Source organism: Penicillium odoratum (assembly GCF_028828045.1).
Source record: "Penicillium odoratum strain IBT 22623 chromosome Unknown utg000005l_segment0_segment0, whole genome shotgun sequence".
NCBI classification, from domain to species: domain Eukaryota; kingdom Fungi; phylum Ascomycota; class Eurotiomycetes; order Eurotiales; family Aspergillaceae; genus Penicillium; species Penicillium odoratum.
The window spans coordinates 2,132,799-2,157,844 of record NW_026643147.1 but is presented as its reverse complement, the minus strand read 5'-3'; the positions used below and the strand labels follow the sequence as shown (position 1 = coordinate 2,157,844).

Here is a 25,046-nt window from a genome sequence, read left to right as displayed (position 1 = left end):
GCTAGAAAGCTGCTACGAGGAGCTGCTAGGAAGCACGGATCATGGATAGGTCGATGGATGAATCAATCTCGCAGCTGCGGGGCAGCTGCTGCTAAGCTAATATTGATCGACGAAGAAAGTTCCGATGAAGAGAGTTCTGAAAGTCCTGATGACTCTACCAGTGATTCTGAGTAGTATTGGAAGCATGATAGCTATTTATCATTGCCTCTCTTACCCAACAATATAATTATCCTGCCCTATCATAGTCATTGGAAATCATGTATGACTTTGTTCTACCACCATCTTCGCGCTCACTAAAGACTACGGGATGAATGGCTTAGAGAAAACGTGTCTCAAAAGAATCAGGTTCACTATACACAGGGCTGATAGAGGCGGGGAAATAGAAAGAGACAAAAGAGAAAAGACAAGACAGACATAATAGAACAACGCCATGAGAAGTAAACATGGAAAATTGGTACACCTAGGTGGTAGTTGAGGGGTCCAAGGATTATCATATTGATGGAATATCCATCATACATGATTTTCACCCCCCATAATGGCGGAAACGCCGTCTAGAAAGAGGGGGTCATTTCGTCTTCTTCCTTTTTTTTTCCGTTTTTGTGTTTATTATTGCGTTGCAGAAGCGCTTTTACCGATCAACCTCACCGAACACGAGATCCATGGTACCTAAAAGAAGATCAGATATTAGCAATGGGCAAATAAATAATTCATGTTGATTGACTTACCGATAATAGCGACAGCATCGGCCAACAGGTGACCGCGGGAAACCTGGTCAAAGCCACCCAAGTGCGCAAAACCGGGGGCACGAATCTTGCAGCGGTAAGGGCGCTCACTGCCGTCACTAACCAGGTAAACACCCATCTCACCCTTGGGGGCCTCAATGGCCGAGTAAGTCTCGCCCGGGGGCACAGAGTAACCCTTGGTGAAGAGGAGGAAGTGGTGGATCAGAGCCTCCATGTTCTCCTTCATGGCGGCACGGGGAGGGGGAGAAATCTTGTAGTCCTCAACCCGGACAGGACCAGCGGGCATCTTGTTAAGGCACTGGTGAATGATGCGGAGAGACTGGCGGAACTCCTCCATACGGCACAAGTAACGGTCGTAGCAGTCACCGTTGACACCGACAGGGACGTCGAACTCGACCTGGTCATAGGCGTCATAGGGCTGCGACTTACGGATGTCCCATGGGACACCGGAACCACGAAGCATCACACCAGTGAAACTCATGTTCAGCGCATCGGCAGCGTTAACAACACCGACACCCTGAGTACGAGCCTTCCAGATACGGTTGTCGGTAAGCAGCTCCTCAGTCTCGTCGATACGGTCACCGAACTGGGTAGCCCACTGGTAAATGTCATCAAGAAGGCCGAGAGGCAGATCCTGCGACACACCACCGGGGCGGACATAGGCGGCGTGAAGACGGGCACCGGAAACACGCTCGTAGAATTCCTATATTACAGAAGTCTTCGGTTAGCGAATAGACTTTCCTATATATTCTCCTACAAACAGTCCATTGGATATCCTAGGACTTACCATGAGCTTCTCACGCTCCTCGAAACCCCACAGGAAAGGTGTCAAAGCACCAACGTCCATGGCGTGGGAAAGGACGGACATGAGGTGGTTCAGGATACGAGTCATCTCGCCGAACAGAGTGCGAATCCACTTGGCACGGTCCGGAATCTCAACGTTCAACAGCTTCTCGACAGCGAGAGCAAAGCACTGCTCGTTGGTCATCATGGAGACGTAATCCAATCGGTCGAAGTAAGGCAGGGCCTGCATGTAAGTCTTGTACTCGATCAATTTCTCGGTACCACGGTGCAGCAGACCGACGTGGGGATCGGCGCGGACAATCTCCTCGCCATTGAGTTCCAGAATCAATCGCAACACACCGTGAGCAGCGGGGTGCTGGGGACCGAAGTTGACTGTGTAGTGACGGATCTTGCGGTTGATACCCTCCGCATCGGACTCAAGACCAGCAGCGTCGGGGTTCTCGGCAAGCCCCTTGTTGGCCAGGGAAGTGAAGGTCGGGTCAGTCGGAATCAGCCGTGTGGCCTGGTAGCTGGAAGCTTCGGCATATTGGCGAGAGACGGTAGTGGTTATCGAGCGGGATCGAGGCACAGATGTGTTAAAGGAAGTGGAGGGGCGGAGACAGAGTCTTTTGGGCGCATTGCCCGCCAGGCGAGCGAAAGAGGCGGCCATGGAGGTGAATGTGAGGGGATATGAACCAATTGAGGGAAAGATGGAACGGGCTCCTCAATCCAGGCGCATCCAACAAGGCAAAGTGGATGCTTTCAGCTACTGCGGGAAAGGAACCTGGCAATAATGAAGATGGAGGTCGCGCTCCAGTTTTGGCAGAGTCACGTGAAGGAGCTGCCGGGTCATCAGCCCAATTCTGGTTGGTTAACAGGACATTTCGTAAATTACCAATTAAAGGCAGCACGTACTGAGTAATTGATGGTAATTTTGGGAAAAATCTCGTCTTACTAATGCCTTAGGCATTCATACCAGAAAATCACCTCAAGAAATTATTCTTATCGCCGATCTGCTAAATTTCAATCTTCACCTTCACTGTCCAACCCCACCATTTATACAATGGCGCCTCTTGTTCCGTCGCAGGAGGAGCTGCAACGTCGCCGTGTAAGTATTCTAGCCAATGCACTTTTTCTCTCAAGGGTTCTCAGGACTAATAATCCCCAGATCATCGGCATCAATGCAGAGACTGTTACCAACATCCCCTCCACAGATTTCCCTGGTCATTGGCCTGGAGAATCGCATGGTTGGGCTCTCGATAAGTTCAAAAATGTATGTTGAAACCTGGTTTGCAAAGAAGAAAGAGCTATGCTCACTATGCGCCACCACAGGACTTCAAGGTCGAATACCACCGCAATGACCCGTACGAAGCCTCGTTCTCGCTGATCGGACTCGATGCTGCCGTCGCCAACGCATTCCGCCGTATCCTGATGGCCGAAATCCCCACCCTCGCAATCGAGACTGTCTACGTTCACAACAACACCTCCGTCATTCAAGATGAGGTACTTGCGCAGCGTCTCGGACTCATCCCACTCAAGGGCTCCGTGGAAGGAATCAACTGGATGCACTGGGAGCAGAAGGTTCCCGGAGACGAGGGATCCGCAGCCCCCGAGCTCACCGACTTCAACACTGTCGTCATGCAACTCGATATCGAGTGCACCCTGAACCCCGATGCTGCCGCCGATGAGACGGATCCTCGCAAGCTATACAACAACGCTCACGTCTACGCCAAGCATCTTACTTTCACCCCGGTTGGTCGGCAGGAACAGTACTTCGTTGGTGATGGTGCGATCCGCGCTGTCCAGCCTGACATTCTTATCGCCAAGATGCGCCCCGGTCAGAAAATCGAGATGGAGCTGCACTGTGTTAAGGGTATCGGTGCCGACCACGCCAAGTTCTCCCCTGTCGCCACCGCGACCTATCGTCTCCTGCCGGACATTCAGATCTTGAAGCCCATTATCGGCGAGGATGCGAAGAAGTTCGCCAAGTGCTTCCCCAAGGGCGTTATTGGCCTCGAGACTATTACTTCTGCTGAGGCTTCGCGTGCTGGCAGCGGATACGAGGGACATGCTGGTGAGCAGAAGGCTGTGGTCAAGGATGCGTTCAACGACACCGTCAGCCGAGAGTGCCTGCGTCATGAAGAGTTCCAGGGTAAGGTGAAGCTGGGACGTGTGCGGGATCACTTTATTTTCAACATCGAGAGCTCCGGCCAGTTCGAGAGTGATACCCTTTTCCTGGAGTCTGTCAAGGTTCTGAAGTTGAAATGCGCGCGGTGGAAGCGCGGTCTGGATGATCTAATGGCGTAAAGCCATGGAACATTCATTCCACGGCGGCTTCTTATATAATGCATTTGACTGGCGTTGGCATGTTTTAATTGGCTTCGTTTGAGCTGTACATTTACGAAAAGTTCGGTCTAAAAGTTGGTCTTGCGAGACCGGAGTCCGGATACCATGGTTGTTAGAGCAAAAGGCTGGCAGCTAGCTGTCTTTGAATTCTAAGAGTTAACTGGAAACTAGACATTTCTGACATTCTAAACCTTCTGTAGGAATCGTATATTTCAGATTTCCTTATTTAAAGTGAAGTCGATACCGGAAATCGATCGTGTAAGCTGGATCACTGACCGCAACTTCCTGACCGTCCTCCACAAGTTCATTCAGCTTCAGTCGTAGATTCGGCCTTGTGTGTTCCTCCAACTGGGGCGGGAAACGCTGGTAAAGGGTCTTTTCCTCTGTGCGAAGACTGGGCTTCTTCAATTGAGCTTCAGCCTTTTCGCCAAGGCTTTCAATAAATTCACCCAATGTCATGCTTGCATCCACATCCATCTTACGAGCAAGGTTACCACACACAGGGCAATCGGCCTTCTTCTCTGCCTCAAAAGTGTAGGTGTAAACACCCTCTTCGCCAGCATACATCATGTAGTTATCAAGGTATGGGTTGCACGAGGTTGCGATTTTCAGCACCTCGGATGTTGTGGATGCTGCAATCACAGCATTGGTCGATGCAATGGCGGGAATAATGTTCTTCACTACCCCCTGGGTCATCTGGAAGGTGACGCCATGGATATGAAAATGCTGGGCTCGTTGCAGCGCTTCGTTATACACCCAGGAGATGTGCTCCATATCATCGCTGTCAAAGGTATCATCTTTTCGCTTTTCCTGCCAGGCAATTTGATGCGCCCATTCGATGCAGTGCTGGGGCTGACGAGGGATGGTGGCAATGGTACAGAGAGGCACTGCAGGTCGAGGGGCATGCATATCAAGCTGGCACTCAATGCATGAGGAAAGAGTTGGTAATATTACACGGGCTTGTCCCTTAAATCCTATTTGTAGGGTCAGTATGCATGCTGACAAACTTCATAGGAAATTCCAACCTTCGGTTCCACCATCGATTAGAGGTTTAAGGCTCTCAGGGTTTTCGAAGTCAACCATCGCGATCAGGGTAGAATTGATCCAGCGGCGAGCCTCAATACTGTCAAGACCACATATGACGATTTTAAATTGCATGTAATAATCCTCATCTTTATCCTGGATCTTGCCAACATAAGGCGTAATTTTGACTCCTTTTACTCGCTTCTCCACAAAGGCAGCAGCAACTTCTGCTTTCGGCTTCCCGATATCACTCTGTCGAAACAAGAATTGTCGGTTGAGATTTGAGATATCAATAGTATCTGCCGATTCTACATTAGCGATGATACTGACAAGGCATTTGGGCTATACCTACCCATATCAATAACATGGATATCTTTGAACCCCGAAAGCGCGAGATTTTTCAGAATTTCACAGCCAAGTCCACCAGCTCCGCTAAATCCAGGTTAGTCATTGGGTTTGCCTTGGGTCGATATAGTTGTGTTAAGACGAACATCACCCTATGGTCGTGATTAGTACCATCATATAAGATTTATGAAGGCCGCATTATCTTACAGAATTTTAGATGCCTCTAGAGCATCGATCGTCGCTTGTCCTGGCACCCAGTCCTCATCACTGAAAGGGCCGGGCTTAGATAGGACCTTGTACAGGTTGTTCCTGTGTTTGTTAGCATGAGTATGTTATATATGGATGTAAACACCTACCATCGGCCCTTTTCGCCCAAGGGGCCAGCAACAGCAGTAGCCATTTCGGGAAAGGAGCTCGATTAAGTTTTTGGCTAAGTGTGAGTTGACCAGACGTCCTGCTATTAGACCCGCTTCACGATAAAGACGGTATCTTGATGTTCTGGTGCAACCCGGTGAGGATATTTTGGTACAAGATGTTCCGGGTTCCCAGATTCTCAAGTGACCTCGATTATCGATGTAACTCTGTACGGGTGCAAGTTGTGTTGGTGGAGGAGGATCGAGAGATGCAATGCGGCGTTTGATGAGGCAGCGCGACACGTGACAAACCCGCATACAAGACATCCGATGCCACAATCAGTAACTCATATTTTCAACAAAAACACCAACAGTCAGGATGGATGGTCTTTTGACAGCGATCAAGACTGTCAAGCAAGACTCAGATCATTCATTGGCAGCGGTTGAATCAAGCCGTCGCAGCGATGTCCTCACAAACTCCAGTATTGGCCTTGGTCAAGATCTGACTCCAAATCAGATTATAGATGTACTGAAATCCCAGCCTTCGTCAGAGCAGATCTCGACGGTATTAGCTGCACTTGATCCATTCAACAAGTCTAGAACACTCAATATTGACATTCGAGTCGCTGGTCCTGTATCGGCTCAGATCCTCCAGGTTTTAGTCAGCACCACCATTCCGGATCATTGGGCATCCCCTGTCAAAAGCACACAAGTCCGGGGAGCTTTACTGCGCTGTTTGAGCAGTGTTGCTGGTATCAGCTCCCTGGTAGCTCGCCTTCGATCTCTGATTGCAGCTACACGGGCATCTTCCCAGCAAACCGAGAGCTCGAGCAGCCATTCTGCCATCCAAGATATTCTATCTGTTCTTGCTGCTTTATTGGAACCGAAGGATTTTTTGCTTCGCCTTTACCGTGATACCTCGTCTCTTTATGAAAACCACACGAGGCAAAAGGTTTCGTGGAATGAGCTTGTATCTCTTGTTGCTTCCGGCAAGATTGTATCCACGGCAGCAGAAGCACTGACTGTGGCAAATGAAAGCCAATCATCAATCAAGTGGGTCGGAGATGGTCGTCGCTATGCATCATGGCTTGGTATCAATATTTCCCACTTTATTTCAAAGCTTGATATCAATGATGAGAGCGGCTGGTCCTTCGTCGCTTCCTTAACGGAACGAGCTCTCAGTATGGGCTATCCATGTAAGCCTTTTTTGTGTGCTTTGTCCAAAACTTTTCACTAATTCTTGTCAGCTTCCTTGATTCCGGAGATTTATGCAAGTCTTCTCCACGATCCGTCATTCTCTAAAAGATTCAGCTTGTTTGTCGATAAGCTCAGGCTATCAGCACAACTCACTATCCTCCAACTCATCCTGTTGGATTTACCTACAAGATATCCATCGATTCGCCTATGTGACTATCCCAATGACCCGATCACATCCAAAGAGATTGTGACTGGAACAGCAACTTTGTTGTCCATGGTCATTGGTGATAGACCACACTTCGAGGAAGAAATCATGGAGTGGCTCGCCAAATGTCGTTTTGCGGCTGCCTTCCCAGTAGGTATTAACCGAAGCATTGTAGCGACTTATGATAATCAAAACGGTAAGTTAATTGACCTTTTCTCACTTCATACACTGATTATGGACAGAAGCACTCAAAAACTTGATAATTCGCAGCCTCGAGCACTTTGGTGATAAGTTCGCTATCAATCACAATAGTGACCGCGACCATGATAGTATGTTCAAGCCTTGCCAATCTTATGCTGCCGTATACTAACCGATTTAGCCAATGCTCAAATTATTCTTTTAGCAGCAGGTCGTCTGCATCGACTAGATTCCTCTCAAGTCAAAGAAGTCGGCCGCTCAAGGCCTTTTTTGAACGCAATATCTAATCGACTTGCCGCGTCCTCTAATAGAGCACGGTTCATGGGTATGATTGTCGGGACCGGCATTTCTGAGCTTGTGGAGGAACCAGGAAAGTCCATGAAGTTTGATCTCGAAGAAATGCGGAACGCAGAAACACAGTGGTATCTGAGTATGATGAGAGCTAGAGATGATATTGGATCATTTGAGTCCCTCAAATCTCTTTTGAAGTCAGACAAGTCCATATCTGCTCCTTCAAACGCGAATAAGCCCAAGCCACGCTCTGCTTCCCAGAGGATAGTAGAGGTTGTCAGCGACGATGAGGATGAGAATGATGAAGCAGACGATGATGATCTCATTCCATATGCGAAGCCCGACGACGATGCAGAGGATGACGACGAAGATGCAACGCTAGTTCAACGAAACAAGCCAACGGCACCTGTGTAAGTCAATGACAAACTTCATACTCGGCATATCATATCTAACACCTGCCAGGTATATCCGCGACCTGATCACATGTCTCCGAGATAACGAGAATGTCGAGCGTTACCACCTCGCTATCACCACGGCACCGAGTCTGATCCGTCGCAAGACAGGATTTGGAACTGAGCTCGCCGAGCACGCCGAGGAGCTAGCACTAACAATTGTCGGTCTTCAAAATGATAACAGCCATCCACAATTCCACGAAGCACGGCTCCAGAGTATGATTGCCTTGATTGTCTCCCAGCCCCTCAAGATGGGCCGTTGGTTCGCAGCGTTCTTCTTCGATGGTGACCTGTCTCAAGTACAGCGATCCGCCGTGCTCACAGCCCTTGGTCTGAGTGCTCGCGAAATCTCCGGTAACGGGGAAGACGATGCCAAAGCATTAGGCCTCCCTGCGTTGCAGGATACCTCATTCCCATCTAAACGCCTTACGCCATCATTGGATGCCATGTTCCAGGAGTCCAAGGATTCTCCGATCGCAACACTCACGAGAGAAATGTCAAAAGCGTCACTGCAGCCGATGGCGGCCAATGCTGCGGATGCAATTACGGGACCAGATGCTCTCAAAGTACGCACTTTCTCGACACGTATGGAAGTTGAGAAGAAGCGCCAACAGCGCGAGACACAACGGCAGAAGTCTGTTGCAAAGGACTTTTACAGGGTTCTTGCTGAGGGCTTCTTCTATCCTCTTACCAGTCGATTTACCGTGGTGATGCTTCAATTTTCTTCGTACGTATACTTCGTGTCGTGAACGAATTATCTGATCTCGCTAACTCATACAACAATAGCTCATCGGTATCATCTCACAACCCGTTCGTCATTCCCCATATTCTTACCCTCTTCCTCCAAACTCTTTCTCTTTTGATCTCAACTTCCGGTCCACATTCTACCTTCCTGCCAGGTCTTACACATGACACCCTCTCGCTACTCCTGTCGCTGCATACAAATCCCATAGCCAGTGATCCGACAGTCACTGCTGCACTCCTTACCCTGTTCCTCGCAGCCATAGATTTGAACATTGCTTCGGGATCGAACGCTGAAGAGCGCCTCGTCACGGAGTGCGCGAATCAGGTGATCGAATTGCGGGAGTGGGCTTCCCAGGTATTCGATAATACCCCTGCTGCTCCGATTAAATTGAACTCCAATGCACCTGTGGACACGCAAGATCAGGTACGAACTCTAGCTGCGGGCGTGATGATTCGCATTGGGGAAATTACGGAGCGTTACCAAGGTCGTTTAATGGGTGTCAATGCCGGGTTCAAATATTAAGTTACTGGAGTCTGAAAGCAGAGCCGACTTAAAATACGAATGAATACTACATGTGATAAGACATTTAAATAGAGCAGCAGCCTTTGGAGATAAGAGAATGATATCATTAGAATAACCACCCAGAACGAACGCCAGATTTGAGATGCATGTCAAAAAGATGCTACTCCACTTTAGCGAAGCTCTGCTTCTCAATGGCAGCGTCCATCATGCGATCGCCATTGATAATACCAGTCGTGCAAATAATGATTTTCCGACGCGGCGCCTCTTGGGCAGCGATGAACCGTAACGCAGCAATCTCCGTGAAGGTAATGCCACCCAGGAAGAACACATACACAACCTTCGTAGCGTTATTACCGCTAAGAGTCTGGCGAGCTCGAACGGCCTTGTCATCGCCTTTCTGAACAATACTGAAGGTGGATCCGCGAGCACTCTTGACTACATCTTCAAATCCGAGCCAGCCGGGTGAGGCGGTGCTAGCACTTTTTATGGATGCCGCGGGAGATCCGCCTTTGATAAGGGATAATATGTATGGTTTTTGGAGAACGCACTGAACCAGTCTCACACTGAGTGGGGCAAATCCACTGTAGACGTAAGAGATGTCGTTGGGGTCTTTCTCACTAACTTCTTCGATGACCAAGCGCAGGTTCTTCCGCAGGTATCCGTAATTGGTTTTTGTGCCAGCCTGGGATCCTGAAGTGGGGAGAAGCATATTCGTTGCAGAAGATCGGGGCTGAAGAAGTTCCATCTTCTCTAGAGCCCAGAAAGTTAGGAGATGCTGGTGGCCGTACGCCTGGACGACTTGGCGCTTGAAATTTTCTAGATCCCGGGGGCGAAGGCCTCCAGCCATGCAAGACTCTAGACATAGGAGGCGAAGCACACTCTTTAGTGGTGCATCACGGGCGATGAGCTCTTCGATAGTTTCGTGCTGATATGTGGGGTCGGCTCCCGCGGCATTGTTCTGCTGTACCTCCAGGATCTTCCGGAACGTCTCGGAGCGGGTCAAACGCATGATCTCTTCTGCGAGATTGGTGTGGGTCCGAAGAGATTGGTGCTCCAGCTGGTAGGTGGGTAATTTGTTGACGAATTCTCGGAGCTCGTTTGTGGTCTTCGCGGTATGACGGCTTTCATACTCGGTTTCTAAACGGCGGGCTACCTTGTTCAAGATGTCGCCTACAATCGCAAAGTTTGCATCTCGCAGCTGATTAAACAGTTGATCAGACGCATCGAGTTGAATCTTCCTCTTCAATCCTTGCTTGGCCTGCTGGGGTGTCTTGGATGACTCTTGAGCCTGTGGCGCAGGTCCCTGTCCCACAATGCTGGTATCAACATCAGCTTGGTTATGTTTGATGCCCACGTATTCATCAATCAGGCCTTCGTAGGTGAGTTGCGTTAATAGTGGAGTGCCAAAATCCACGTCACGGTCGATGATTATGAGGTTCTCTGTGTTGGCACTGGGAAGTAGCCCTCGTGCGGACGGATCTGCCAATCCGGAGCTTTCTTCCGCATCTAGCTCTTTGCGCATGCGCAGCAAAAGATCTGCTAATCGTCGGGAATTATCACCTTTCCCAACAATGCGGGGAAAGTAGCCGTGACGTTGTTGAATTCCCATCAACGCCTTGGCGGAATGGAAGATGCAACCGGGATCCTTGTTCTGTAGCTATTGTCAACATAAGTCCAGCTGCGTTCACGATGGATGATATACCAAGTAAAGGTCACTGAAAGCACTATCCAGCTCTAGTGACAGGATATCTTCTTCTAGAGGCAAGAAATGGAGCGGAAACTCGGCAATATTGACATCGCCAGTAATTCCAGCCTCTTCCAGAATAGCATTGCTCATAAGAGTCCGACGGGGAGTTAAGAAGATAGAAAACTCGTGCTCGACATTTCCATTATTCTGCAATCGTTTAATTTGTTCTAAAGAAATACTGTTAGCCCACTCTGATGACCCTCGATCGTTAAATAACTTGGAAAGAAAGCCAATATATAGGCTTTGCTCTCATTCTAGGGAACTTTCAAAGGATTCGCCGAGTAGGAAATTCATCTGCGAAGATCTAATGATGTCCCAGAAGGATGTGTGCATAGGCCAGCCAAACACAGAAATCAAGGGAATATTAGAGGCACCTACCTGCCACAATACGCACATGCTGCGCCTTCTCGCCCCTAATGAGGAATACGACATTGCGCTGCGAAGAGTCGATATTTGCGTTTTCCAGCAGAAATACTCGATCTACACCATATTCCTGAAGGACAGAGAACTTGACGAACAGGCCGACTGGACCGGCCAGCTCCTGACTGATAACGAGGTTCTTCTTGCCCCGAGCCTGCACGCCATTAGAAAAGGCTGAGAGACATAGGAAGTGGTACTCACGCCCTCAAGCAGGGCCAGCAGATCCCTGCGGGCCTTGTCTCTGCAGTGGTCAGCATCTCCTTGAGGTGCCATAGCTCAAAAGAAAAGGAGGCTGTGAGCTCTCAGGCAACCACGTCAACCAAAAATAACGCGGGGATGGCGAAGTTGCCGTTTGGGGCTTAGCTCCGCTGACTCAAGATAATTGCCTGTCTTGGTACTGTTATAATCCCTGGATTGCCACCACATTTTCGATATTTAGTATTGGTATTTTGTTATAATACAATTACCAAAGTTACAGGCTGGGTCTCGACTGCCTCCAGCTCCCCTGACCACTTCTTGACGTTTTAAATCTTTAATTCCCCAATTATCCTGTGCTGTTTCGTTTTTTAAGATTAACGTGATCATTCATTCCTTGATTCTCGGATTGGCTTTCCCAATCCACTTATACTTGAATTTCAACAAGCACAAAAAAACAACCCCCCACCATGGGCTTCTTCAAGAAATCCGATAAGAACGATGGCGACGATGACAACAACCGCCGTGCCCTCTTTGGCTCCCGCAAGAACAAGAGTCCCCCACAGACCTCGAATCCCTACGCTCAGCCTATTCCCACGGACCCCTATACCAGAGCCAAGATAAACGCTGGCGTGGCACCTATGCCCGATCAGTCTGGTGCCAACGGGCCCCACGGCATCCCGTCAGACAACAAGTACTCCGCCTATACTCCCAACGCCTACGGTAACCAAGGCGGATACGGTAGCGATCGCTTCGGCAGTGGTGGTGCCAGCGCTGGCGCCGGAACGACATCCCGGTATGGTTCCGGTGGCTACGGAGGACTGGGAAACACCGACCCTAACGACCCCTCCGCGGGCGATGCGGCACGCAATGAGCTGTTCGGGGGGGCTCAGGACCGCGCACAGCGCACTGGCGGTGCGCCGCCTCCTTACACTGCGGGAGGACAAGGGGAGCAACCCGCCTACGGTGGCGGCAGCAACGAATACAGCATGGCCAAGTTTGAGGATCGCCAGCTAACAGCTGAAGAGGAAGAGGAAGAGTCTGTCCAGGCGACGAAACAGGAAATGCGCCACATAAAGCAGGGTGATGTTTCATCGACACGAAATGCTCTTCGTGTGGCGGCCCAGGCGGAGGAGACAGGTCGTACTACTCTGGCACGTCTGGGTGCCCAGGGCGAGCTTGTGCACGGTGCGGAGCAGAGCTTAGATATGGCCACTGTGGAGGGACGTATTGCTGAGGAAAAGGCACGAGAATTGAAGACATTGAACAAGAGCATGTTCGCCGTGCATGTGTCCAATCCGTTTACCAGTGCCTCGCGCCGTCGGGACCGTGACGAAAGGATCCTGAATACCCACCGTGAAGAGCGTGACGCTCGTGACGGTACTCGGGCAGAGGCTTTCCAGACTAACGCCCGCATGGATCGAATGTTCCGTGATATCGATCGCGAAGCCGCGAAGCAACCCAAACCCAAGAAGGCTAGTGTGACCGAGCGTGCCAAGTACCAATTCGAGGCCGATAGCGAGGATGAGGCTCTGGAAGATGAGATTGAGCAAAACTTGGACCTTCTTGGTGGTGCCGCTAGTCGGCTGAACGGTCTGGCTAAGGCCACTGGACGTGAGCTTGACGAGCAGAACCGCCACTTGGAGCGTATCACAGGCAAGGTGAGTGTCACTGCTTTCACGAAGTATATGATTCAAATACTAATTTCTACAGAGCGACTTCGTCGACGACCAACTTGCCATGAACCGGGCCAAGCTAGACCGGATCCGTTAAGCCCATCTTCTGCAGGTAGAGCTTGGACATGCCTGGTGCTGTGCAGCTCAATAATCATCGACTTTGTCATTGCGAATCATCAACCGGCGTTTAGGGCTGGCTTGTTCTTATCCCGTGTTCTGGACATTGACAGGATCTTGAGACGGCTATTTAGACTATGGATTTATTATCATAATTGTATTCTCTTCTTGTGCATACTTGAAGCCCGTCCGTCTTTCATCAACTTATATGATGAACCAGGTCAACCTCACCCTATCCTAGTAGTGATTGGTAAAGTGCTTTCCGTGGGTATTAATGTTGATTCCTGCATAACTTTGACAGGTCTTGAGAGAAGTATTGTTCCTTTAATGAAAAGAAGTCGTTGATCGAATGATTGTTACATACTGCGTAGCCTTACATGAATTAGTATGATTACCAAGTATAGAATACCCTAAGCACTTAAAAATTGCACGTCCTATTTTTTTTAATAGACTACATTAGACTAAAGAGCCGGTTGGAGAAATCTGAATTTGCCTTGAGCGCTGAATTGTATAGACAATAATCTTTACTATAGCGACTGTAGAGCGGAACTAACACCAGCGGGTTCCTAATATGGACCAACCCGCCAGAATTAAACCGAAAACTAACTTTCAAACAGACGAGGCGCTTTCGCACCAATGCCACGGGTATCACATTCAACACCGACCCAAATTGCACAACCGGTGCAATCCTCGAAACACAGACCCGGTGGGAACAGAGGGCGACCCTCAAACAAAGCAGAAAAGCCAAACAACCAGCCGGAATGATAAATTGATCGCGGTGCACGCGAAAAATATAAGAAGGTCAAATAGAAAATCTAACATGCAGAACATATGCAAGTAGAGAAGAAGAAAAGATTAGAAGAAAAATGTCTGCAGCAATAGGCAATGCAGCAAGGGGGAACAAGGAGGGAAAAGCTCCCCAAAAAAAAAGAGAACGCATCCAATCATCACAAGCCCATGGTATCGAAAACAAAAACAACAGGTGACTCCCAGTGTCTAGCGAAAGAATAGAAAAGAAACAACCAGGAACGCAAACCAGCCGGTACCTCTATGGTCATAACATGATAACAAAGGAAAGAAGAAAATGTATCGAAAAAAGCTCTCCCTTCCCATGGTGGCCCTGGTACCAGTATGGACAGAATTGTCCACGGATGACTCCCGCCGCTCTGAGACGTAGCGTATATGGAAAAGGAGAAGGGAGAATTGAGATCCACGGTGTTGTACAAGGAGGGCGAGTACGTTTAATCCAGTCAGCGCACTCGGTCTGGACAAGCTGGACAGAAGACAAGGGCGGGTTCTGAAGTCGGAATTGGCGGGAGGGAAATATGGCGCGTTTGTGACGCGCAGAGCTGGTGGGGAAGGGAGAGCTCTCAAAAGGACCCGAGTTGAATCATTTGAGCACAAGAAGAGAAGGTCGTTGCGTGTATTGAGTGAAAAATTTACTCGTCTTCATCAGGGGAACCACTGTCTTTCTCACCCTTGTGCACCTTCTTATGGCGACGCAGATTTGAGACAACGGAGAAGTGTCGTCCACAGCCTGCCACATCACAAGCAAATGCTGTTTTCTGTTAGTTGTATGTTCGGTGGAACTTGTGTTGGAGGAACTTACGCTTCTCGCCAGTGTGGCTGTACATGTGTGTCTGCAAAGAAGACGGGCGGGTGAAACGCTTGTCGCAGACCTTGCACTTGTGCTTCTTTTGGGTGTTTGAGGGCATTTTTGAGCTGAACTGGCTCATCATGGACTGAGGACCGGCAGGCGCGCTACCAGCCAAGAGACTAGTCGGCCGGGGAAGAGTGCGCGACTCATAAGACTCGGAGGTGCTGGAGCTGTAGTCGGTCACAGAAGAATCCACGGATCCCACAGAGGCGCTGTAGTAGGGGTAGTTGCTACCCGAAGAAATGGAGGAAGCAGAGGAGTGTGTTGAGGGGAATCCGTAGGAATCAGTAGAGCCACGGGCACCGCGAGGCCCGTAAATGTTCCGAGGAGTCAGGTCCTGGCTGAGCGCCACCATTCCTCGGCTGGCGTCGAGCGCGTCTCCAAAAGTGGGAGCACCTGGTGGGGCTTGAGAAGAGCCCACACGAGCATCTCTACATATTTCACGCGTCAGAAAATGTAACCTTTTTTATCTTGCTTTTGGGGTGCGTGAAATGTCGGGGGTAACTTACGAATGCGACATGCGACGAACATCCTGGGACTGGGAAGCGTGAATGGGGGCGTAGCTGACTGGCGCATAGCTCTGGGGCGCAAAGTTGTTCATAGGTGGAGCTGTGGTGTAGGTTGGAGCCTGCTCAAATCCAGTGCGCGGGACTTCATGTTGCATAGCCATCACCTCTGGAGCGTAGCCGGTAGCTGTGTAGTTGCTGCCGGGTACCAGTGACGGGGCCGACACAGGGATGTTGGGGTAGGGCATGGAAATGGCGGATGGTCGGCCGTCTTCGGACTTGACGGAGTTGATAGGGATGCTGGCACTGTTTCCCATGGACGTCGCGTAGATAGGGGGAGTTGAGTGAGAGGTGGTATGCGCGGTAGCCCAGGGATCTGTGAATTGTGGTGGATTGTGATGGTAAACATTGTCGAAGCTCATGCCGCCGTACTGGCGGTTCTGATTTTCAATAACCATCGTCATGGAGAATAGGGTCGCGTAGAATCGCGAGCCGAATATGCTTCGATTGACAGGGATTTATTTTGCTTGGGTCGATTATCAACAAAGTGATAAGAGGAAGTGGAAGTGTTGGAGTTTGAAACGGATCGACTGAGTTGATGTTGATCCGGATGAAAGTGTAGAAAGTGTATAAGGGAGAAAGTGATAAACCTGAAGATCAGATTACTTTAATGCAAATAATGGGAATTAAAGCAAGTGAAAGGGGGAGGAAGTTAGAAACTGGGGAAGGGGATCGGCGAAGCTTAAGAAGGGACATACACGATACACTCCAGTGCCACTGACGACGTCCCTCGGGGACGGTTGCAGATCGTCTTGGAAATATTACCAGTAATTTTACTGTTACCTAAAGCTCCATAAAAATCGATAACAATAATTCGGGATTTTTTTTCTCTTATTTTTCTTATTTTTATCTTGCATTTGGATTGCTTTTGGGTCTCCACGTACGGGAACCAGTTCCTCGGACCCTCTTGGGGGGGTTCTTTTATTTTTATTTTATTTTTGATTTTATTGTCCTTTTCTTTACCAGTTCAATGGATGGAATTATATTTCCACAGTTTTAAGATACATTGAACATTGAAACCTAGATTAGGATGAGGAATGGAAGATCTAGAGAAATCCCCTAATAACCGCGACGCAAGAATGTACACCTTCAACGTTGAACGTGACAAGTAAAAATATTGAACAAAAAACCAAATCATTTTAGGAAACATTTCAAAGATGCTCCGGGATCGGACAAGTGTTGGAGCTAAATTAAAATTAAAGAAGGCAAATCATGGGGCCCAAAGTGACCTCAGGTTTGTGGATTCAGTGACGGAGTATATAGGAGAAACTATTTGGTCAGGGAATGTCCCGCACAGACTAAACCTGTGCCGTGTCTATGGGGACACTAGTCAATATAAGGCAAAAAATGAGAAAAAAAGAAAAAAAGACAAAAAAAAGCAAAATAAGAAAAGGTACGCCAAGAAATAAACTCACGATGCAGCGACCAAGGTTCGCCCTGGTGTGTGTTTCAAAGTAGCGGGGAAAAGTAGATCCCAACGATACGTCAAAGGGTATACCCGCTCCGGGGGTAGAGTCGGATGACTGTCTTTAATTTATATTATATGAAGATAACGCGGGGAGAACATTAGTCTTAGGAATCATCTCTTGATTGAATAAAATGACAAGTCTCAAAGGCAAAGTTCGATTTTAGGGGAAAAGCACGATGACATTGAAGCTTGAACCCCTCCTAGTCTTGTCCACTGGGCCATGGCTCTTTCTCAGCCAAACCCAAATGTGGAAGGGAAAGGGGACCCACGACTATAGTTTGGAACCAGCATGATTGGGTTAGACTTGGGAGGCAAAAGAGAAATTAGAAAATGAAACCCGAAAAAAAAAAAAAAAAAAAGGAAAAAAAAAAAAGGAAGATTGACTGTGACGATTTCCAAAGAGGGGCTTATTTGACACGGGCCAAATGTGGTTTAGTGAGTGTCCGACCTTACTTGAAGAGATTCATTACTTGAATTAGCTCTAGGTTTAATCTTCACCACGAATTATCGAATCAATAGCCTATACATTATTGACGCCTGCATTCTGATCCGCTTCCCATTCTCTGTAGTACCAAAGCGAAAAGGGACGAGGAATTTCTACTATCCTTTTAAATCACCAATAAGAATGAGGAAAGAAAAGAAAAATGTACATGACCTGAGGGGGCACTTGTTCTTACCTCATCACGACCCAGTAAAGATGGACGAAGGCCGGGGGAAAGGTCGGACTTACTCCGGTGCAGAGATACTCGTTACACCCATATTCCCATAGGTGTTGTACAAAGGGGAAGAGACGCAAGCCTTTCCCGGTGATGACGGAATGCCGGATTTTTCTCCTGGGAAGTATTCTGGCTACCCTTTACCCGCCATGCGAGCAGTATCACCCAAGATCAACCGTGCGACGGGGAAGAAAGGAACAAATCCGGGTCAGGTACAAGTCATTCCTCGTATTTTGCCATCCTTGTCTCTTCAGGCCATCTCGTTGACCGAGGGGAAGGGGCAGCTGAACACCGACGTCAGAGGGCGGACCAGCGCATCCCGCCATAGGGGCATTAGCGGCGCGGCTCCTGCAATAGCGCGGCAGATGTGACCTTGGGTCTTACTGGACATATCACACATATTCGAGTTCATTGTATTAACCCCTCCGCGGTGGAACCAGTCAAACCCAAGTCCTCCCCCGTGGTGGCGGGAAGGATTTGGAGGAAAGTCAATGCCAAGGTCCCCGGGAGATCAGAGATTAGAAATCCCCGAAATCAACTCAACCCGCTAAGCTTCCTGATCACAAGGGAGATCTGTTGTAAGCCGAGGGAGGCTGAATATTCCTCTCATTCCCGAGAACTTACTTTAAACCTTACCTTTTGTTTCACTCTGTAATGGTTAAAACTTGAGGTAAACTTTGGTGATACTCTTCAAAACTATAATTGTAAATCCCCTTACGATCATAGGAACAGCCACCGCCACGGTGGAGAGCTATCGGAAATCACCCTTGGTGTCAGAACCATGGGACCACCATTCACGCGGTCATATTCGGTCTTGACATCCTTCCATTGGCCTCTCCGCATTTGTCGTTCATCCTCAAGGATGGAGTGGCTTGATGGTTCCATGGTGAAGGTTTTTCCAGAAAAAAATCGATAAAAAACATAATTAGTGGATAATACAAAGCATCCGATTGAACTGTGGAAAGTCTGTTGGCCATGGGTCAAGTGAGCGTTCCTCGATGGCGACCGTGGGTCATTCAAGAATCCCGAACCCGGAACACATTTCAGTTGGAGTATACTCCAATACCGAATGCTAATCTGGAACCAAAAATTTCAATATTGGGATCATCTCTATAGTTTGTTTGCCGGGGGCTGTGTTTTCATATTCCCGCGTGGTTCTCCATGGACTAGTGGCACGGGTAAGGGGGAAGATCGATTTCCCACCACACTAGGAGTATGGCGTTAGTTAGAAGAAGAGAGCTGCTTAGGGTCTGGCCGAAGCAGCCGACATCTGGATGAATCTAGACATATGTCGGGTTGAAGCGCCTTGGGAGATTACCGTCCCTCTTTGATCCATTTTTCGTGGCTTTTTGTCAATGCGCGAACTGAGAAAACAAGCACCGCCCTTTCAGCCATCCCGTGTTGGTCCACTCGATATCTCACCGGGAGGTCCTACTGAATAGAATTGCATCATTTGAATATCTTTCTTGTTTTTTTTTTTATCTCGAGGGGGTTGAATGTGAAGAAAATAATCCGAATAGGAAAAAGGGGACTCAACATGGTCCACAGGCGGCCGTGGACAATAGTTTCCGTCTGTCAGTTTCAATTCCACCCATTGAACATGAGAAAGCCTGCTCCATATCTCAAACAATGACATATGTCCCCTCCAAAAAAACATGCAAGTGTAGACCGTTGGGGTCATCCACAGCCATGGGTTACACGGAGAGAGCCGGATAGACAAACTTAGATGATCGAATGTCAACCCACAAAAGTGTATCTCAGTATTTATTTTCCACTCCATATGGAAAACTAATTAAAAGGCCAATGCAACACTACGTGGTGGCACTGGTGGGGAACTTAACAATCCGTAGCCATGTCAAATTCCAACAGACCGCCTTTTCCTCAACCTAACCCAGATAGGGAAGAGCGCAGTCTTTCACACGGCTCAGCTTCTCATGACGCGTCTCAAAATTCAGTGACTTCCAAACTCCTCGGGAAAAGTCCAGAATTTCGGGAGTCCGATTCTGCACTTCCGAGAAACGCGCTGGAAATTCTTAAAGAGGCGGTCAAGTCTGGAGTACCGCTGAATTATCGGAGAAATACTCCCTTTCAAACTGAAATGCGGGACACCCCGGAATGGCGAGGGGTCGAGCATACAACAACAAATACACATACATCATAAAGACCTTGAGTCAACTGCCACGCGAGTACAAAGAACTGCGAACACCATCCACCACGCGATCTGTCCGACGTCATAACGATGATCAACAAGACCGTCATACTGTAATTCCGCCCTACGAGAGATAGTGAGGCCAAGAGGACCCACTATAGGTATACGCAGTCAGCTTGCGAGTGTTGGAGAAATCCATTTCACTCATACACAGTGAAGATAGCATACGCGAAAAGGTGCCATTAATCTGATACAGATGGCTTTATTAGGTTTCAAACTTCTCATAAATACAGCACAAGGCACCGGTCAGCCGACATGTCCTCCGTAGGCAACCTGGAGGATTCATTGGTGGGTCAGGAACCCATGTTGCACTTTTCTAACCCAAGGCCTGTCATCCGCACGGCGTTCCGATCTTGGCGGTGTCCACACGGCAGATCGTCAAAAAGATTGTCCCCTAAATCCTCTCTTAGGTGCACATCACCGTTCGGACTTAATTGACCGACCGACGTTGCATTAAATAAGCTCCAAGTTTCGAATAAGTAGAAATTATATCTGGTATCGTCGGGGCAAATACATTTTCTACACTTGGAAAAAAACGACGCACACCGGAGCCACACTTCTTCAACTGGCCCAAGAATCAGAAAGGGAGGAAGCAATGGAGGAAGGTACAGCGCGGGCGCGCGGCCACACCGGTTAAATTGGTTAAATGGTAATGTTGGGCTCCAGGGCATCCACCCCTCAAGCCCCGTAGCCGACCAAAAAAAGAAAACAAAATGAAGAGAAAACAGGATATGACGGAGGACAAGAGCAGAAAACTGTAAATACAAGCCCTGATTGGATGAGAATGTCTCCTATACCCACAACCGATACCGGGATTCCCCAAGATCCACACGGAGGGGTTAATCCATTAATCCGTATAGTTTAACTTGGGGTTGGACTAGTTATGGACTAATGTACCGGGAAGCCCAGGTCCACAGCAATCCACATTCTTGTGTTTGTGCAGAGTCGAACCAGTCGACACAATGCCGGATTTGGTAAGCGTAATCCACAAAGAAGACGGCAGATAGTCGATAGCCGAGCTTGGCATTACAGAATTGACCAATGGAGTTGAAATATAATTCATGTCTCCACTCCAAGCTGACGCGTGCTCGTCCCGTGCAGCTTTGTCTTGGTTAATGTGGTATGAGGGAACATTTCTGTCCCCTCCACAACAAATCCCACTATGAACCGGTAAAAAGGCAAATAAGAGGGTACACATGAGCTGAAGTATCTGGATTCTGTGAAGTAAATTTTGGTTCCTGCATGTCTTCCGTTTTGATTTGCCACTTTGAATTCAGGCTTTTGTAACAAATATTCTAGGATGCACCGATCCAAATTCCTATCACGGTATTCACTACTCCGTATAGGCAAAAATAACAATAAGAGAGGGGGGAATGGGTAAGTGGCTTGACGCCTATGACGTGATAGGCGACTAACACAACGGGCTTTGCGGGGATCAAGGGCTCCCCTAGGAACATGATCCCTGCGTGCGATCCTGGGATCCACCACGCTAAGAACACTGCCACCTTCAGGGTCAACGCTAATCACACTCTGAAACGCCCGCATCTTAAGTGGATCCGACCCGGCCAATTCCTCCCCGATTAGGCTTGATCTGGATTTCTTATAATATGATTGGTTCTTTCTTTTCCCCCTTCAAAAGTGTTGGAGATCCCAATGAGCAATCCTTTCGTCTGGCTAACTCTTTCAAGTAACTTGTCCCTTTCCACTCCGTCGAGCCGCGTCCAGAAATGGGCTTCTTTAGTGAACTACTATCCTCCTTCTGGCAGGCAGTAAGCTCTGGCAAGGCCAATTTCCGCCTTTATGGACGGATCAGCTATGGCTTAAAGATCCGCTAGGGTTACGGAGAACCTCGGGGTACGCCCTCGATGTCATCTTGCGTACTTATACGGAGTAATATACACCGAATTGGGCTTGGACATCAATGTGCCGTATCATGTAGGTTTATACCGATGTGGCTAACATTGAAAGAACTGACCCCCCGCCATCTCCCTTCTCAGTGTGATACATCCTAACTGGCTGATGGTAATTTTTCCGATCGCATTTTGAACCAAACAAATTCCCCAATCCAATCTAAAACTTACGGTGTGCGTTGTACAACACCACAACGTGGGCGCTGTACTACCCCTCCATATCCAATATCGCATTTCCTCTGCGTCTAGCCTCAAAACCCTTACACAGGATCAGGATCAAGCTTCCCCCCTAGCACAGTTGGACTTGCAGAAAGCGGATCGTATTCGCTTGGCTCATGTCATTTGTTGTCCCTGCTCCGTTTTGGCGCTACATTACCAGTGGATGCACTTGAAGGGGGAATAGCCAGCTGAAGATGACATCTCTTCAGCTCAGTAAACTGGTGTCCACTAGAGTATGACGCCCCTCGCAGCTCATACTAGATTTGCCGTCATGGAAGGCTTGCTGCAGGGCCTCGCGTCCCTTGCAACAAAATAATCTCTCCATCTTGTATCAAGGTATGTTCAGTTGGCCCGGTCACAGTTCATAACTTCCCGAATTATTATAGTCATGGACTCGTAAATGGTATCCCGGCATGAGAGCATTGACTCGCATGGCTAGTCAATGCGTCGCCTCTCTCTCTCATCCCTGATCCCTGTCCTCTTGCGCAATAGTCATCTCTCCTTGGCTCTGATTGGCCTCAAAGCTCTCCATAACCTCTTGGAGCCTCTCACATGAATCCGCGGTATCTCGCATGCTTGACAGGTACACCCGTACGATACGCGTACATGATACGCACAACCTTGCTTAATAACACCAGGCCTAGCATTGGGAAATAGTAAAACCATTCCATACATGATCAGCCATGCACAGATTTTTCTCTCAACGTCTAAAGAAGCAATATATATATGTTTACGGCTGTATACGATGTACGAGTGGGGGCAGCGGCTTCGGCGTTCATCTTACATATGCCAGCCCCCACGATCTTCCCAGGTAAACAGAAAATAAATTCATCACGAACGGCCCATGCGGATCTATGGTCCAGCAGTTCGGTTCGTGCAATTTAAAAAACAAAAAAAAAGCCACCTCCAGCCGTGTTCGGCGCCACCAACCTTGGAAAATGGGAGAGAAAGAAATGTTTGTACTCCGTAAGGTACTCCATATCTACGGAAGGCCGTAAAGGGATAAAAAATTATAAACCAAATCAGAATAAACCTAAACTCTAAACCATGATCCGCAGCGTGCCCCAAACGGGACAGTAGACCCTGAAAATCCACCGCCCAAAAAAAAGCCACGCAAAAAGGGGTGGATGGGGGCATGAGAGGGGCACTTTGGATGGAGACCCAATGCCCACTTGTGACAAGCAACTTGTGTGGTTTCTTTTTCTTTTTCCTTTTCTTTTTGCCCCTTATCTCAGGGTCTGTGTGTAGAAAGACTGTGTACTCTGTATTGGTACCGAAGTACTCCGGAGTATCCTCCATCTCCATTCCCCGATGCAGGGAGCGCGCTATGATTGGGGGTTGTTTGGACATTGAATTCAGGGGGAGGCTGTGTTGAAGCTGTGTCCAACATGTTCTGATACCAGGACACGGGATGGAATCTCATTCTCCTTTTTTTTAATCTTCTATTGTACATGATTTTCTCGGGTTGCAGTATACGGTATATCTGCCGGTTTCAAGCTTTTGTCGATTTCTCATAGATCAATCACTCTTTGGTAGATATCTACTAGTGAAAACTTTAGGTATCTACTAATGTTAACTCCGTACTCTGTACAGAATACAAGAGTACAAAGTAAATATACAGTATGCAGGGCAATGGAAATTCCTGAAAACTTAGAATACTAGAGTACGCTATACCTACTATATTTGACTAGAGTTCTACATATTGGACTATGGTAAGCCAAACCATTAATCTTAATATTCCAAGCCACTACCATAAGGGTCTGAAACCTCCCCTATTGGCTCCCGTCCATTGAATTTTCGTGCATTTGTCCCCACAAGACACGCCTGACGTCCCATGGAGAGCTTACGCGGCTTTTGCTGCGCCAAGCCTCCCCACGGCAAGCTTAGGTATTTGGCGGGTCTTGATGTTGCTACAGTATGCGGCAACTGAGTGAGTGGAGAAACCCAAAACCCGAAAAATTAAAATTAAAATGGAGATTGAAGATTGGAGCAACTTGATTCCTGATCGGAGTGTCCTGGACCTGTCCCTCCTATGATTACGATTGTTCTTTTTCTATTTTTGCGTTCAAGTCTGGTGGCAAAATGTGTTTCGTCCGGAGAAATGGAAGATAGGGGGTTTACAGGATTTCCCCCTTGTGTGCCTTTTCGAGAAATTATTCTGCCTTCTCAGACGTTAATACATGTAAGACAACATGTGCATGTAGTTGGCTTAGTCTGAGATGGTATATACCCCAGAAACCCGAGGCCCTGGTGCAGCTACCAAAATGGTTCTGCATATGTCAAAATCCTAGTTCTGGTCAGCCCGGACAGGAAGAAGATAGTCAGGATTGACAATGATTATCCTGTCGGCAGAGCGATCACTACCCAATCTTTGCCTTGTCATGCTTAGCCGTCGATTGTTCCAGGGTCCGGCGGGAGCGATCGAGTCTAGGGCCGACTAGATCTGCTTGAAGATTATCATCTCGATCTATATATTAGAATGGCATTCATAACTCGGTGGTGGCTTTTCATGCTCTTCCTACCTCGTATTTACTTATCGCGTACTCGTCTATTTTTTAACATTACATCCCCAGGTGCCGGTTCTGCGTTATGCGACCGTTGACCAGTGCTATGTATATATGTGCCGGCTTTTGATCGTCTACCGGTGGTGCGCATCGCCAGCACTTGAGTGATATTTAATATGTACACCTTCAAGGTTTTGGCCTAACACAACATTCATGGATGGTATATATTTGAAACCTGCACTCACTCTGAACTTGGATACATTTTCAACGATATCGCCCAGTGGGTACTACTAAATCAATCACTATTTGAGAATCCGAATGTACGCGGGTCATTCATGAATCAATTTCCTAGACTTTTACATAAAAGGTTGATGTACAGCACCGCCGAACGTCCGATCGTTCCTGCATGAAAAGAAGAAAACAACATTTGAAATGAAAA

General features: G+C 48.2%; 8 protein-coding genes across 8 annotated transcripts; 4 read left to right on the top strand and 4 right to left on the bottom strand.

Moving 5' to 3' along the window:
• Positions 1 to 628: 628 nt before the first annotated feature.
• On the bottom strand, positions 629 to 2,196 carry N7520_006354 (NADH-quinone oxidoreductase subunit D; the record flags this gene model as incomplete). The annotated part of the gene is made up of 3 exons (XM_057140288.1): positions 629 to 666; positions 726 to 1,446; positions 1,531 to 2,196. The coding sequence occupies 3 exons, from the start codon at positions 2,194 to 2,196 to the stop codon at positions 629 to 631; spliced, it is 1,425 nt and encodes a 474-aa protein (XP_056994294.1).
• Positions 2,197 to 2,589: 393 nt separating this feature from the next.
• On the top strand, positions 2,590 to 3,833 carry N7520_006353 (DNA-directed RNA polymerase core subunit RPC40; the record flags this gene model as incomplete). The annotated part of the gene is made up of 3 exons (XM_057140287.1): positions 2,590 to 2,634; positions 2,695 to 2,799; positions 2,859 to 3,833. The coding sequence occupies 3 exons, from the start codon at positions 2,590 to 2,592 to the stop codon at positions 3,831 to 3,833; spliced, it is 1,125 nt and encodes a 374-aa protein (XP_056994293.1).
• Positions 3,834 to 4,094: 261 nt separating this feature from the next.
• Positions 4,095 to 5,640, bottom strand: N7520_006352 (NEDD8-activating protein UBA3; the record flags this gene model as incomplete). The annotated part of the gene is made up of 6 exons (XM_057140286.1): positions 4,095 to 4,846; positions 4,898 to 5,194; positions 5,248 to 5,327; positions 5,387 to 5,392; positions 5,448 to 5,549; positions 5,597 to 5,640. The coding sequence occupies 6 exons, from the start codon at positions 5,638 to 5,640 to the stop codon at positions 4,095 to 4,097; spliced, it is 1,281 nt and encodes a 426-aa protein (XP_056994292.1).
• Positions 5,641 to 5,972: 332 nt separating this feature from the next.
• On the top strand, positions 5,973 to 9,203 carry N7520_006351 (telomere length regulation TEL2 family protein; the record flags this gene model as incomplete). The annotated part of the gene is made up of 6 exons (XM_057140285.1): positions 5,973 to 6,789; positions 6,841 to 7,191; positions 7,238 to 7,324; positions 7,375 to 7,894; positions 7,947 to 8,663; positions 8,723 to 9,203. 6 exons carry the CDS (start codon positions 5,973 to 5,975, stop codon positions 9,201 to 9,203), a joined length of 2,973 nt encoding a protein of 990 aa, XP_056994291.1.
• Positions 9,204 to 9,363: 160 nt separating this feature from the next.
• Positions 9,364 to 11,643, bottom strand: N7520_006350 (Sec1 family protein; the record flags this gene model as incomplete). The annotated part of the gene is made up of 4 exons (XM_057140284.1): positions 9,364 to 10,860; positions 10,906 to 11,117; positions 11,329 to 11,524; positions 11,572 to 11,643. The coding sequence occupies 4 exons, from the start codon at positions 11,641 to 11,643 to the stop codon at positions 9,364 to 9,366; spliced, it is 1,977 nt and encodes a 658-aa protein (XP_056994290.1).
• A 392-nt stretch (positions 11,644 to 12,035) lies between these two features.
• On the top strand, positions 12,036 to 13,338 carry N7520_006349 (putative plasma membrane SNARE protein (Sec9); the record flags this gene model as incomplete). Its single annotated transcript, XM_057140283.1, has 2 exons — positions 12,036 to 13,226; positions 13,279 to 13,338. The coding sequence occupies 2 exons, from the start codon at positions 12,036 to 12,038 to the stop codon at positions 13,336 to 13,338; spliced, it is 1,251 nt and encodes a 416-aa protein (XP_056994289.1).
• A 1,459-nt stretch (positions 13,339 to 14,797) lies between these two features.
• On the bottom strand, positions 14,798 to 15,985 carry N7520_006348 (C2H2-type zinc finger protein; the record flags this gene model as incomplete). Its single annotated transcript, XM_057140282.1, has 3 exons — positions 14,798 to 14,916; positions 14,968 to 15,446; positions 15,525 to 15,985. The coding sequence occupies 3 exons, from the start codon at positions 15,983 to 15,985 to the stop codon at positions 14,798 to 14,800; spliced, it is 1,059 nt and encodes a 352-aa protein (XP_056994288.1).
• A 1,929-nt stretch (positions 15,986 to 17,914) lies between these two features.
• Positions 17,915 to 18,136, top strand: N7520_006347 (uncharacterized protein; the record flags this gene model as incomplete). Its single annotated transcript, XM_057140281.1, has 1 exon — positions 17,915 to 18,136. The coding sequence occupies one exon, from the start codon at positions 17,915 to 17,917 to the stop codon at positions 18,134 to 18,136; it is 222 nt and encodes a 73-aa protein (XP_056994287.1).
• Positions 18,137 to 25,046: the final 6,910 nt, after the last annotated feature.